This window comes from Protopterus annectens, chromosome 13.part0 (assembly GCF_019279795.1).
Source record: "Protopterus annectens isolate FY-2018-M chromosome 13.part0, PAN1.0, whole genome shotgun sequence".
Classification (NCBI taxonomy): Eukaryota; Metazoa; Chordata; order Ceratodontiformes; family Protopteridae; genus Protopterus; species Protopterus annectens.
Genome location: NC_056747.1, coordinates 374,750,434 through 374,765,784, shown reverse-complemented (window position 1 = coordinate 374,765,784; position 15,351 = coordinate 374,750,434). Strand labels below are relative to the sequence as shown.

The 15,351-nt window shown below is 42.4% G+C and overlaps 1 protein-coding gene across 1 annotated transcript in view; it reads left to right on the top strand.

The window, feature by feature from the left end:
- LOC122787905 (ADAMTS-like protein 5) overlaps positions 1-15,351 on the top strand; it is a 280,019-nt gene that overhangs the window by 117,485 nt on the left and 147,183 nt on the right. The window contains exon 5 of the mRNA XM_044054829.1: positions 9,800-9,883. Within this exon, the coding sequence (XP_043910764.1) occupies positions 9,800-9,883 (84 nt within the window). The remainder of the gene's footprint in view (positions 1-9,799; positions 9,884-15,351) is intronic.

Below are 15,351 nucleotides of genomic sequence, written 5' to 3'. Positions count from 1 at the left end.
CATCCTTCTCTCCACACCCTAAAATTGACAGCTTGGCTGCTCCACTTCCCAATTTAGTCAGGCTTCACAATTTCACTCCTACAGTTAAAGATATCTTAATGTCCTCTCATAAAGCTTCCACTAGAAAACTGTATTCTAGCAAATGGAAAATGTTTTCCATTTGGGCTCAAAACAGGAACATTGATCCTTTTTCTGCACCTATCCATTCTATTTTGGAATTTTTGGCTGAACTCTTCCAGCAAGGTTCAGCTGCAGCAACCATCAGGGTTCAACTTGCTGCAATATCAAATTTCCACATTGATGATTCTATCTCCAACTTAATGTCACACAAGCTGTGTAGAGCCTTCTTAAAAGGTGCCTCCTTATTAAGACCGCCCTTTAAGGAACTCCTTTCTCCTTGGGATTTAAATTCTGTTCTGTCTCATCTCACGTTACAACCTTTTGAGCCCTCATCATCTTCAGACCTCAAGTTCCTTTCCTGGAAGACCTTGTTTCTAGTGGCTATAACTTCTGCTAGAAGAGTACCAGAGTTGCAAGCTCTTTCTATTAAACCACCATATTTGATTTTTCATAAGGATAGGGTATCCTTGCGAACTAATCCATCTTTCCTACCCAAAGTCTCTTCTCCAAACAACATAAATCAATCTATAGAGCTTCCAGTGTTCTTTCCTAATCATAGCAACAAGGCAAAATACAAATTACATCAGCTAAACGTGCATAGACAACTCAGATTCTATTTGCATAGGACCAAAGACTTCAGAAAATCTGACCAATTATTCATATCCTTCTGTGATACGAAAATGTGTAGCTCAGTTTCTAAAACTACTCTTTCCAATTAGCTTTCTAATTGTATTACATTAATTTATACCTCAAATCACAGAGATTTACTTTTCAAAGTGAAGGCTAACTCCACTAGAGCAATGGCTATGTTATCTGCCCTTCAAGCCAGAATTTCCATGGATAATATTTGTGCAGCAGCTACTTGGACCACTCCACATACTTTTATCATGTATTACAAAGTGGATTTGGCCTCCAGGGACAGGGCCTTCTTTGGTTCCACAGTGCTTAAAGGTGTACTCCTGTGAGACACCCAGGGTAAAGGTGCCAGGGATGCTGTCCCATCATTGTAAGAATGAAGGCGAGATAGGACAACATAACATAAAGAAGTTATGTACTCACCATAACGTTCCATGTTTGTTGTCCATCTCGCCGTTCATTCTTACAAACCGTCCCTCCTTCCCCCTGCCAAAGACTCCTTGTGGACCTGGTGGATGTTTTTTACTACCTTCAGGAGTTCTTTGTTTCAGTTTGTTTCTCCTTCTGTTAGGTATAGTATATATCTGTATATATGTATATAGTGTACATATCATTCAGTAGTAGCAGCAAACAAGATCTGGGAAATTACACCACTGCATTTTGGGATACCTTCTTGCCACGACTCAGGTTTGAGACTTTCAGCTATGTATTCGGCTGAGTCAGCTCCGAACCCATCATTGTAAGAATGAATGGCGAGATGGACAACAAACATGGAACATTATGGTGAGTACATAACTTCTTTTTTTCCTTCATCTGTGATATTGTGAACTGTGAGTGCCATTGGACTAAGCTGTTTTGTACAGCTGAATACTGCAGACAGGGATTGGAAACAGTCTGTTTTTATATTGGTGTTTGCCCTTTCTCAATAGTTGTGTGACCACTGATATAGTAGATTTAAGTAATGAGGATAGAAGGGGCAAAGTTCTCCATTATTTTTGTCTCTTGGTAGCTTCATTAGAAGTGGTTTAGCCACATATTTCAATTGTCTATGCATTTCTAATTTGATAAAGGTGGATCTGATGATCCTGCTTTCAGTAGCTCATCATTGCTCTAATCACATGTACTCATGCTTACAGAACCCTTTAATAGCTCTCAGAATTTGATAACACCTATCATACAAAGGAGTTTTATCACAGCTGGATATGAGAAAGCTATTGACACAGGTACTGACTAATGGAACATGGACTTCAGACAGCTTAGGACAGAGAGGAAGTGCTGCTCTAGCATAATGTAGCAACTAAACACAATACACAACTGTCCGTAAATTAATTATTCAAATTCTCACCGATCTGCTTGGTAGAATTGCAACCAAGCAAGTACACAAATCACTGAAAACAGTCATTGCTAAGTCAACATATGATCCACTTTGTACCCCAAGTTTCTAAAAACATTAGCAAAGTATCAAACAAAATGACTGTGTTTATATTTGTAATCATATCTTACAAATCAAACTTCATAGTTGGAAATACACCATCATTGCACCTATCCCAGAAATTAAATAGCCTGTGACAGCCACAGACTATAGAACCATCACCATTGTCTTACACTTAGGAAGGATACTAGAGATATCACTATACAATTCATTGATAGAATGTATATCTAAATATGACTTTCTTTCAAGTAATCAACATGGATTCATGCAAGGTAACAATACTTGAATTGGTGTCGTCTTTGTAGACCTAAAGAATGCAACGGAAATAATGAACCAGTCTCAGCAGCTTGGGACATTTCTTAATTTTGTAGCAGGTGACTGCTTTGTTATGGTTCTCTGCTTCCTTGCAAAACAGAAACTTCACAGTATAATTTAATAACTGTACTTCAGACAGTGGAACACTGTCAGCTGGTGTCTCACAAGAATCAGTTCTAGGTCCATTGCTGTTCTCTATATTTACAAACAACGTATCATTTCATATAGGATTACCTATAAGATTTAGTGTCGCTGTAAGTTTCACCACAATGTGTTGTATTTTGCAAGCCAGCGGAGCACTTACCAAAGTTTTTTGCCCTTTTCTCCACTCTGGTGAGGCCATGGGGTTGATATGTGTAATTTAGGGGGTATGGAAGTGCAGGGGGGCTTGCCCCTGTAAAAAAAGATTTTTTAAAATATATTTTTTGCATTTTTCGACTCACCATTTTTGTTTTTTAATTTTCAGAAAATGGTGAGTTGAAAAGACATGCATCATTCACTTGTAATTAAACATCATACCCATCTTGAACTGCATACTAAATGCAGATGACCTTGTGTTTTATAGAGCCAGTATATGTATTTACAGACTGCAGAAAATTCTACAAGATGACTTATGCAGGTTATTGAGCTAGTTTTTAACCATAGACTTAGCCATAAACTGTAAAAAAATAATAACAAAAACACCATAATCATATTTGGAACTTGCTTAAAGTTCACGGATAATCATACATTACTCATTAAATATTCTTAGGGAGCACTTATAGCAATAGTAATTTAGTAGAGGTACTTGGACATTGCAATGGACCAACAACATGCATGTTCCTTACATACAGAGCCAATCATTCAACATGCCCTCACTGAACAAACACTAGCCTATGATTTCTCCTACTGACTGATCAATGAATCCAGAAAGGCAATAGCCATCCCACAATTAATGCATAAAAGCGAATATTGCCTAGTGATTATTACCCTAAATTTAGCTCAGAATGCGCAAACACTGTAAATAGTAAACAAAATCTGCAGTGTTATCGCCCGTTGTAACATGGAGAATAATAGAAGTCTAGATAGAACTCCTTTCATTAAAGCAGCAAGTGACAAAGGTCACTTGCCTCTTGAAACAACCTTCCAAAGAATATCAGAAAACTTGGTGATTTCAAAAGATTCAGTAGGAAACTCCTCCTCCAGCATTTACAGTTGGTGTACAGATGCACCTGTTCTGATACAAGTAAATGACATGAACCACAAATTGTTAATTCATACTGTTTTAAATTCTAAAGGTAATTAGGATATTCTTGTGCATTTGTATATGTATCACAGTATGCTTTATCACATAATAAAAAATAAATTTTTTCAATAATTCCTGAACAACTGGATATCACAAAGTGAATAACTCATTTCATAACAATTCTCAGTACTTATAGCAATACTCAAGGTAGATGTAATGCATAACTTACGGATTTGCTACTTACCAGTGTGTTATTCTACCATCAGTCATTCTAAATTATATTAATTTAACCAAGTTTTAAGTGATTTTAAATAGAACTGTTGATGTTCTTTGTGTTTCACTGTTGCAGTCATCACATTTGGGTTATCCCTGCCAGGGTAGCCCTCAGTCAGCCCGTATACCAGAGGCTTAGTATTTCTGCATCGGTTGCTGTCACTTCAAGACTGCCTTCAGGTCATCAGTAGAATAAAGTAAGGCAGCCGACACCATTACATCAGTCTTTCTTGCTGAGGAGCCCGGAGCAGAAGCAGTTCGCACGAGTGCCAATTGGCCGCTACCTGAGTTTTCATTTTCCGAATTGAAGTTGAAGTCTTCTAAAGCTAAGTACCTCGCTGGGGATCCTTTTTTCTTGCTCTAACCATTGTCAGAAAAAGTTAACAATTGTCTTGCCTGTGGAAAGCAAGTACCACACTGAGACTTTCATTCTAACTGCATCACTTGCTTAGGCTCAGACCATGACGTCCCCCGCTGTCGCTTTTGTGCTTTGTTCAGTGCCAGAAGTATACATCGTCAGGCCCTTATTGTAGCTAGATATTTTTGCTCTCAGTTCTCGATTTCCAGTATGGCTTCGGTAAGCCATCTGACAGCAGATCTTCAGAAAAAAACGTAAGGATAAAGACACAGACAGACCGCACAGGTCCAAACCTACCGACGATGCTTCCATTAAGCTACTCGTCAGTTCTCCGATCCTCAGTGAGGCACTTTCGCAGCCCTTGATGCCCGCTTCTGTGGATTTGCAGGCCGCTACTGAGACTCTTTTGGAGTCTGGTATGCTGCAAAACTCTTCATCGACTAAGGATCCTGCAGTTGTCTCTACCTTGGATGGGTACAGAGCTGCTGAGCAGGCACTGGCTTCCGAGGAAGTACTTCACACTACCGATTCTCAACACAAACTGATGACTTCTTTTGCATCTACTGTTCTTTCGAAAACTACCAAGTTTCTAAGGCCCAGGGTACGAACCACTTCCAAGAAACCGACGGCTCCATCTCAGGCACCTGCTTCCTTGCCTTAGTCTCAAATGCTTAAAATTGCGGAAGACCTTATAATGCTGATCAGGGGAAGCCAAGCTACCCCTTTCAAAAGAAAAAAGAGCTTTGTCCACAGTAATTTTATCTGAACAGGAGTCCAATGACTCTGATGCCTCTGAATATGAAGACATGCAACACCTTTCTGCTTATGAGGATTCTGATGCAGAGGAATCCATTCATTCAGCCTCTCCAGCCGAGGATTTTTCCTTTAGGGAATACCTTAATACTTTAAGGGAGCATTTCCAATGGGAATATCAGGACTACTCTCAGTCAAAAAAGAGACTCAGGGAATTCTTAGATCTTCCATAGCACAGACCCTTGGCCATTCCTCCTGTCCTGGATGTTGTGGATGATGTTTTCATGGAATCTAGTTTGAATCCTGACACCCTCCCTCCTGCTCCCAGGAAACCTGACAGGTATTACAGTGTCCCTGACTCTCACAAATTTCTTTTCAAAAATCCCACTGCTGACCCTTAGGTTATCTCCCAAGGGGCTAAAGGAATTAAAGCAACTTCTGCTAAGAATCCCACCCCCTCAGATAGGGATTCCCGAGCATTAGACAGATGGGGTAAAAAAGTATACACCTCTGCTACTCTTGCTATTAGAGCATTAAATTGTCAGTTCAATATGCTAAAATTTCAGCAGCATACCATGGAACTCCTCAAACAAAAAATATCATCTTTTCCTGCTTGTGCAGAACATAGATTTACAAGAGTTAATGCATTCTGCAAGTCAAGTAACTAAGCACACCTTACACTGTGGTTTGATGCCCTAGATGCATCTTGCAGGGCAGCAGTCACCGGTTCTGTCCTTAGAAGGCATGCTTGGCTTAAGGAACACTACTTGCCAGACCATGTCATATCTAAACTGTTGGATGCACCCTTGCACAAAGGCAACTTATTTGGCATCAAGGCAGAGGAGGTCTTAAAAAAATGGAAGAAAAAGCTAAATCTATGCAGACAGTTAAGGTTTTCCTGCAAGTCCAGCCACCTAGGTTCAGTAGGCATTGCCCCTCCAAGCACTGGTGCTTTCCTGCCCCCTCCAGGTCAGTTCAACCCAGACCCCAGGGAAGCAGACCTCCCAGACAGCAGCCACAGGAAACGCAGAGATTAAAGCAATGGAGTACCTCCACTTTTAAACCAGGGAGTGCAAAGCCACCCCCTCATGGTAAGAACTCACAATGACTTTCCACTTCTACCCCCTCCCTCTGCCCACCTGCACTTGCCCCTGGGAGGAAAACTCTCCTTCCACTCAAGCATCTGGGCCACCATTACCAATGGCCGTTGGGTCCTCAACATAGTGTCCCAGGCATACAAATTTACTTTCCACACTCTACCAACCCCAAAAGGGTTCCCAGATCTTCCTCCAAACCAGTGGGTAGAGGCCAAAAAGCAAGTCCTTTCCCTGCTCTCTATGAGGGCACTAGAGCATGTTCCTGCAGAACAGATAGGCCAAGGTTTCTACTCCAGGCTCTTCCTGGTACCCAGGAAAGAGGGCACCTGGTGCCTTATCTTTGACCTATCCATTCTAAACACCTTCCTGGCAATACTAAAATTTAAAATGGATGCTTGGCTAGCCACCCTAGACCTAAAAGAGGCCTACCTACACATCCCAATCAGGGAATCATGCTGGAAATATCTACGTTTCAGGGCAGGATCTCTGCACTTTCATTTCTCTGCGCTTCCCTTTGGCTTATCTACTGCTCCCAGAGTTTTCACAAAATGTCTGGCTCCCGCCATTGCTTTTTGCAGGCAAAGAAATATTCAAATTTACTCATACTTAGATGACTGCCTAATTCAGGCAGACAGTCAGGAAAAGCTGCTGAAGCACCTGGCCTTTGTAAAGGACCTACTGACCTCCCTAGGGTACACTATCAACGAAAAGAAATCCAAACTAGTACTCACCCAAACAATTTTATTTCTGGGAGCAACCCTAGGCACAGTATCCCAGATGGCATTCCTTACAACAGAAAAGCAAACTTACCTGACAGCCTATTTCTCTCAACTAGCCACCAAACCCCAGTTATCCGCAAGGAAAATCCTGCAAGCTCTGGGGTTCATGGCTTTTTGCATTCTACTCATTCCATATGCCAGACTGCATATAATGAAACTTCAATGGTACCTAAAAAGCCTTTGGTGTTAACACTCTCAGTACCTGGAAACTCTTATACCAGTGATACCTAAGGAAAGATTTTCTTTAGTGGGCAGCAGCATGCTGCCACAACAAGGGACTACCCTTCTCACAACCCCACGCCACCCAGACCCTCTCCACAGATGCATCAGACTATGCCTGGGGTGCACACCTGGACGGCAGGTGCATACAGGGCCAATGGAGCCCACATCAATGTATCTGCACATCAACTAGAAAGAGATGTTAGCTGTGCAGCATACATTGACAGCTTTCAGACCCCTTATTTCCCCAGGGGCTCTACTGATCAAAACAGACAACATCACTATGATGTGGTATATCAGCAAGCAGGGAGGGACTCACTCCTACCGTCTATGCAGGCTTGTCATGACCCTTTGGCACACAGCCTCAGCCATGCAACTACACCTGTTAGCACAATTTCTGCCAGGCTCTCTAAACTCTCTGTCAGACAACTTAAGCAGAAATCTTCCGGACCCACACGAGTGGCAGTAAGATCAAGATCAAAGAACCTTCACCCTTATAACTCATAAATGGGGCGCCCCAAAGGTCGACCTCTTTGCTTCCCACTCCAACCATCAGCTCAGCAATTTCTGCACCAGGGGGCTTCACTGCAGGGCTTGGAAAGTGGATGCTCTATTCTTCCAGTGGATCAACCTTTTGGTCTATGTATTTCCCCTACTACCTCTCATTACCAGGCTACGGCTCAAAATAAGGGAGGAAAAACCGAGGACAATCCTGATTGCCCCAGACTGGCCATGCCAGCACTGGTCCCCACTGCTTTGCAGCCTGTCCCCTCTATCACCATGGCATCTCCCTCAGATCCCAACACTTCTGACCCAGAGTGAAGGAGAATTCATGCATCCCCAATTGCAGATCCTCAGTTTGGCAGCCTGGCTTATTCCCTGACCACTGTACAAGCTGCCAATATCAGTAAACAGGTTCTAGATGTTATACGTGAGGACAGATGCCCTAGCACTAGAAAGTCTTATTTTGACAAATGGAAAAGGTTCTGCACCTGGATCCAGGCTAAGGGAGCCGATATGATACAGCCCTCCCTACCTCTCATCCTGGATTACCTAGCTGACCTACTGCACATTGATCTATCCTTTTCCTCTATTAAAAGTCATGCCTCTGCAATTTCTGCTCATTTCAGCACTAAACAACCTCTTTTCTCACACCCTCTCATCAAACAGCTCCTAAGAGGAGCTAGCAACTTGAGGCCACCCAGAAGAGCACCTACCCCAGCTTGGGACCTAAACTTTGTGTTGGAAAAGCTCACCCTACCCCCCTTTGAACCAGCAGCTACAGCAGAGTTAAAGTTTCTCTCATGGAAGATAGCCTTGCTTCTGGCCATCACTTCAGCAAGAAAAGTATCCGAGCTACAAGCACTAATGGCTGTAGAGCCCTTCATCATTTTCCATGCTGGCAGGGTCTCCCTCAGGACTAACCCATCCTTCATGCCAAAGGTGGTGTCCAGTGTGGCTCTCAACCAATCCATTTATTTACCCACCTTTTTCCCTAACCCACAAAGCAAGGGAGAAAGGATACTGCACTCTCTAGATGTGCACAGACAGCTCAGATTCTATCTAGACAGGACTAAATCAATTAGAAAGACTAATCAGTTGTTAGTCAGCTTTGCTGCAGGAGCAGAGGGCAAAGCCATATCCAAACAAACCATTTCCAAATGGATAGCACACTGCATCCATTTCTGCTACAAGCAACATGGGAAACCTCCCCCTAAGGGGGTCAGGACTCACTCTACCAGAGCAACTTCCACCTCTGCAGCTTTCCTCAGAGGGGTCCCCACCAGGGACATCCTGGAGGCTGCAACATGGACATCTGTTCATACCTTCACCAAGCATTACCACCTGCCTATCTTCTCCAAATCCAGGGCAGGCTTTGCCACTGCAGTCTTGCAGGGCATCCTAGCCAGCCCCCAGTCTTCTTGACTGCCTCCACCCTTTTCTTCAGCTTTGGGAATCAACCCAAATGTGATGACTGCAACAGTGAAACACAAAGAACATAGTATAGTTGTATACACTTACCATAAATGTAGATGTTCGAGTGTATTCACTGTTGAAGTCCTGGTTTCCCTCCATCCCCCTTCTCTCTCTCTCTCTCTCTCTCTCTCCTTACAAGGAATTTTTGGTATTTACTTTCTATTGGTGGGGTTCTTCCACCATATCCTGGCCCCAACTTGGGGGCTTCTGAGAGTTAGGGCAAGAAAAACTGATGTAATGGCATCAACTGCCTTACTTTATAGTACTGACAACCTGACGTCAGTCCTGAAGTGACAGCAACTGATGCAGAAATACTAAGCCTCTGGTATTCGGGATGACTGAGGGCTACCCTGGCAGGGATAACCCAAATGTGATGACTGCAACAGTGAATACACTCGAACATCTACATTTATGGTAAGTGTACACAACTTTACTTTATTATTGCTATTCACAGATTTTCATTATGATACCTGTAAATATCTATTTTTAAAACAGTTGAGCAGTTCATAAATAGCTGCATTTTCTAAAGATGCTATCTTTCTTGTGTTCCTATGAGGATTTTTTTTTTGTCCCAAGATTGTTTAACATGGTTTCTCTTTTTATTAAATGCAACAGGATTCTTTGGTTACAAGAATGTGACGAGAATACCAGTTGGAGCTACACTTGTTAAAGTGACAGACCAAAGTAAGAACTACCTAGGTAAGGAACTCCTTTACTCTATGTTCATACAGTACATGTTTTAACTAATTCCTACAGAAATTATCTTGGTTTAAGAATGTGACCAATCAACTTATGCTTGGTAGCATAAATAAGTTAGGTCACATTGCAAGCATGGAATGTAGTACTGTCAGAACTCTTGACTAGAATTGTAGATGAATGGCTAAGTTATAAAAAACAATTGAAAATAATGATGAGCTTGGTAATTTTTAAGGTTAGTGCAGATGATTAAAGCTATGGGCTGCTTTTTGTGGCCCAGAATTTGAATCTTTTAGTCTCCCTTTGCGTACTGTTTGACCTTGAGCAAGTCAGTTAACCAGACAATGTTTTGCAGAATTGGAAAACTGGGCTTGGCTGTTCGATAGTCTACTGGATTGCAAGTCTAGCAACTACATGTGAACCTATATGGCCAATGGCCATACCATCCTGAATGCATCCCATCTCATCTGATCTTGGAAGCTAAACAGTGTTGGGCCTGGTTAGTACTTGTATGGGGTCTATATTAGATCAGCGAAACAGCATTTTATGGGATGCCATTTTGCCGACACATATAGACCGAAATCCGAAAATAGCAAAAGCTCAGGTAAGCGGGGGAAAAAATCGCTTGGCCGGAGCAGTGACATTGGCCTTTATCCCATTGTAGTGCGATCACAGAGTTGGTATATTTAGTTAGGGGGTGTGGGGGGGCACATCCACCCACATTGGGAGGTGTGGGGGCCAAAGCCCCCCACCTTATGTTTGAAATTGTGTGTATGTGTGTTTTTAGTGCAAGTGATTTCTTTCCTAAGGAAAGAAATCACTGTTTTGAACGTTTGTGGTTTAGTACAGTCACTGATTATGTGTCCATCCTCTTCGAGCATTTAATGTAGACCCCTTGTATGGGAGACGGCTTGGGAATACCAGATGATGTAGGCTTTAATGGGGGAGGGGCTGGAATAATGGTTAAGGTCTTTACCTCTCAGATGTGAGATACAGGGTTTGATTCTTACCTCTGGTTTTCGACTAGACTTGTAATAGTTTGCAGACTGATAACCTATTGTGTACCTATGAACCTGTCATTTTATTTAATGAAGAAAAATAGTTTTATTGTATTAACTAAACATTAACACAGATTTAGGAAGCAACATTTTATAATGTATTTAGCTGACATCAGAATACCAACCAGGCTGTGTCCCAACCACAGATAAGTGCTGATGTCGTTTGGAGGAGTCTGTTGTAAAACAAAGGCAATAAAAACATTTTACGGCAGGATAACCAGTACTAGCAGTTCAAAAAAAAAAAACGTTCAATACACTGAAAATTGTATGTTAAAGGTCTGGCTACAGTACAGATTTTAACTTATCTTTTCAAGCCTAGACGGGAAATGCAAGTAACATAAAGCACATTTCTGACTGTAGTTATTTCTGTACAAAGGCATCACAATGATGGCCCAAGGAAAGTGACTTAATCTTTTATTCCCCCAACTGTTTCATCTCTCACACACATGAATACATAGACACACGTGCACACAGACACACACAACATGCTCATGCATGTGTGCATTTGCACACACACACACACACACACACACACACACACGCACACACACAATTTGACCTGCAAAAGCCCTGTTAAAGTGATGTTTTCTGGTGTGTGTATGTATGTGAACTGAAGGGGAAATATTGGCCACATCATCACAAAAGTAGCAAAACAACAGCTACATCAGCTAAAAAGAAAATTTTGATCCAGAATAGAAAAGTTTATATTATTTCTGCACACCTACACACATGCAGTTATGCACATGTATGCTAGCTGGGTGTTGCATTCATGAAGCAGACGTCTGTGAGTAAAGATGCATTACATGACATATCTGTTCTGCTTGAGTTATTAATGTTTTTCTGTGAATGTTGTTGTTGTTGTGTCTTTCGGCTTTTCCCAGTTAGGGGTCGCCACAGCGGAACTCTGGTCCGCTAATGACTGGTAATTGATTTTTACATGCCGACACTTACGATAAATAAAGAACAAACGGAGAAAAGGGCAGCTCATGTGTTCTGGAGCTATATATATTTGAAAAGCAGCAAAAATGAGTAAAGAAAACAAAAATGAATAAAGAAAACAAAGGAACAGATTCTGAAATGCTAGAAGTCTAAACCTCAAAATGCACTCTCTCGAGGCACTCCTTAAAATGGAGAACATTGACATCTGTGCAGTGACAGAGACCTGGTTCAAGGCTCCAGAGAGTACCCCTGCATTACCAGGCTATAATTCATACCACACCTTTCGGCCACCTAACCTGGACTGAAACACTAAAGGCGGAGGCATGTCCATATTCATTAAGGATATCCACACCTCCAGGCTAGTTGCTCAGCATAATGCATCCGGGATTATCCAAGTGCAACTAACTCTGGGCAAGACCGCAATCCAAATTGTAGCTTGCTACAGATCCCCCACCATGCCCCAGGATTCCCACTCCTCATTTCTTAATACACTGGAAAATATTAGGGTACAACCTAACACCCTAATAATGGGCGATTTCAACTACCCTACCATTAACTGGGAAAACTACTCATGTACCAACACTTGTGCTCAACATTTTCTGGAATTCATAAATTCCAATGCCATGGATCAGCTTATCCACACCCCCACCAGGGGCAGCAATATCCTAGACCTGGTTATTACCAACATGGGCAACCAGTGCTCCACACCAGAGGTCAATTCCTCGTTGGTCAGATCCGACCATAAGCTAATCACCCTAGACATCCACATCCCTCCCCCATCCCCCATTAGGGAAACCACAGTAAAAAATTTCTCCAAAGCCAACTTCACGCTTCTTAAGACAGAAGTGGCAAACTTCACGACACCCATGCTGACGGACAGTAGAGGTATGACTGCTGAATCCTGCACAATGCACTTTATAAGCACTTACATGAGTGCATGGATCGTGCAGTCCCTAACAGAACCAAGATGCTATCCTCCAAAAAAAGGAAGCCAATCTGGTGGTCCCCTGCCATAAACAAACTCTACAACAGAAGAAAGAAACTGTTGCAAAAAGAGTAAAATCCCATGATTGGAGAAACTCCCTGGTCAGCTTCAATAAAAAGCTGAGATCCCTCATAAAATCCACAAAGCATTCTATAGCTATGTCAAGAATCTCAATGGCAACACTCAGATCTGCTCTGAGTTACAGCACAATGGCACTAAATGTACAGAACCAACGGATATTGCCAACATCCTGGCAGATAGGTTCAGTGCTAACTTTACCCCTCTGTCATCCCCTAAAGGGCCCATCTCTATACCAGAAGAATGCAAGGTTCCTGTAATCACGGCTGCACAGGTAAAAAACACACTATCCAAAGCCAAGAACACAGCATTCATGGGACCTGACGACATCCCAGGTTGTGTTCTACATGAACTACAGAACGAACTGGCACCCCACCTTAGTACCATGTTCAATCATAGCCTCACCTCAGGCTATGTGTCCACTGAATGGTGCACAGTGACAGTTATCCCACTCCACAAAGGGGGAGCCACCACAGACCCCAGAAACTACCGCCCCATTAGCCTAACGAGCCTGGATGGAGCATATCATCATGGAACTTATAAACAATGACATTGGTAATCTCCAAACTCAGGACCTCACCCAGTTCGGGTTTGTAAAAGGCAGATCATGTCTCCTAAACTTGATAGACTTCTTTGAAGCAGTCACCAAAGCCGTAGATGAGGGTAAAGTGGTTCACACAGCCTATCTAGATCTCGCCAAGGCTTTTGACACCATCCCCCACTCTGGAATTATAGATAAACTCACTAAACTAGGTATACATCCCTATGTCACAAGATGGGTTGCCAACTGGCTCACTGACAGAACCCACACTGTGAAAGTAGCAGACTCCAAAATCCAGCTTCAGACCAGTGACAAGTGGAGTGCCACAGGGTTCAGTCCTGGGTCCTCTCCTGTTTGGTATCTACTTCTCTGAAGTACAGGCCAACACAGAAGGTCTTTGGCTAACGGAGTTCGCAGATGACTGCAAACTAGGAGCCATAATCAAAACTCCAAAAAATGTGGACATCCTACAAAAGGGCCTTACTGAGACAGATGCCTGGTGTCAAAACCATGGCCTCAAGCTCAATGCCAAAAAATGCATTGTCATTCCTTTTGGTAAAAACTCAGTACCCATGAACTACCACATAGGTGGTAGTCTACTTAACACTGAAAGTGTGATAAGAGACCTTGGGACACAGGTGGACAGTAGTCTCTCCTTTGATAATCACATCGCCACAGTAGTCAGGAAATCCTTCTATGTGGCACACCTCATCACAAAAGGTTTCTCATCCAGGAAAAAAGAGTTCATTGTTCCCCTCTACTCGTCACTCATTAGACCCATTATAGAGTACAATGCCCCTTTTAGTATGTACCTCACAGGACATCTACAACAACTGGAAAGGCTACAGAAATACCTCACAAAGAGGATTACCGGCCTCAAAGAGATGCCCTATGCAGACCGTCTCAAACAACTGCAGCTTTACTCCGTTGCATATCGCCTGGTCAGAGGCGATCTCTGCCTAACACACAAAACTATGTCAAACCCAGAGCTTTTAGACATGCTCCACTTAAAGAAATCCCAATCCCTATGAGCTACACACTCTAGGGACCTAAACCTCGTCACCACAATAAGCAGAACATGCTGGAGGGATAGATTCCTGTCCCAGAGACTTCCCATACTCTGGAACAAACTACCTATCTATATCAAACAAAGCTCCTCATTAGCACTGTTCAAGAAAAATCTTGATGATTGGATGGGAGATAGGAAATTCACCCCGGGAATCACTTCTGCGGCTCTGCTCGACAGTGGCACAGGAAAATTATTTTCTTGGGTGGTGAAAGCCAGGGTACCTTTCACTAGGCTTATATAGGCCCTAGGGCCAATAGCCTAGTACCTACCTATGAACCTATGAGTCTTTTCAGAAAATTGGTGCTCCTAATCACAGTGAATGTTTACCTGAAAATAAGCAGAAATGAGCTATATGGAGACTGTAATAACAGAAAATGCAATATCTCTGCTAAGAACAGTGCTTGTATGAAATGGTTTGTCTGAATGACATGTCAGTTTTGTGATTGTATTGGTTTCAGTTTAACTGAGTGAAATTTAAAGACATAAGTGGAGCAGAACTGCATTATACATGCTACTGTGGTCATAAACAATGTAAAATCCCTTAAAAGGGTCACATTTGGAGTGGAATGTATGCATTCCATTTTGTATGCAGGTCAGAAAAACTGAATCCATCATGTACATACAAGCCCGCACTGAACCACAACTTATTTGCAGGGGACAAGGGCTGATCATGTACTGTGCATGCTTGCAGTCAAGTGTGACAGTTATTCATATTATGAACCTTAATGGAGGAGATGGACTTTGCAGTGCTAATACAGCAATACATTTTTATAACAAACAGTGAATGTAAACTGTTTTATT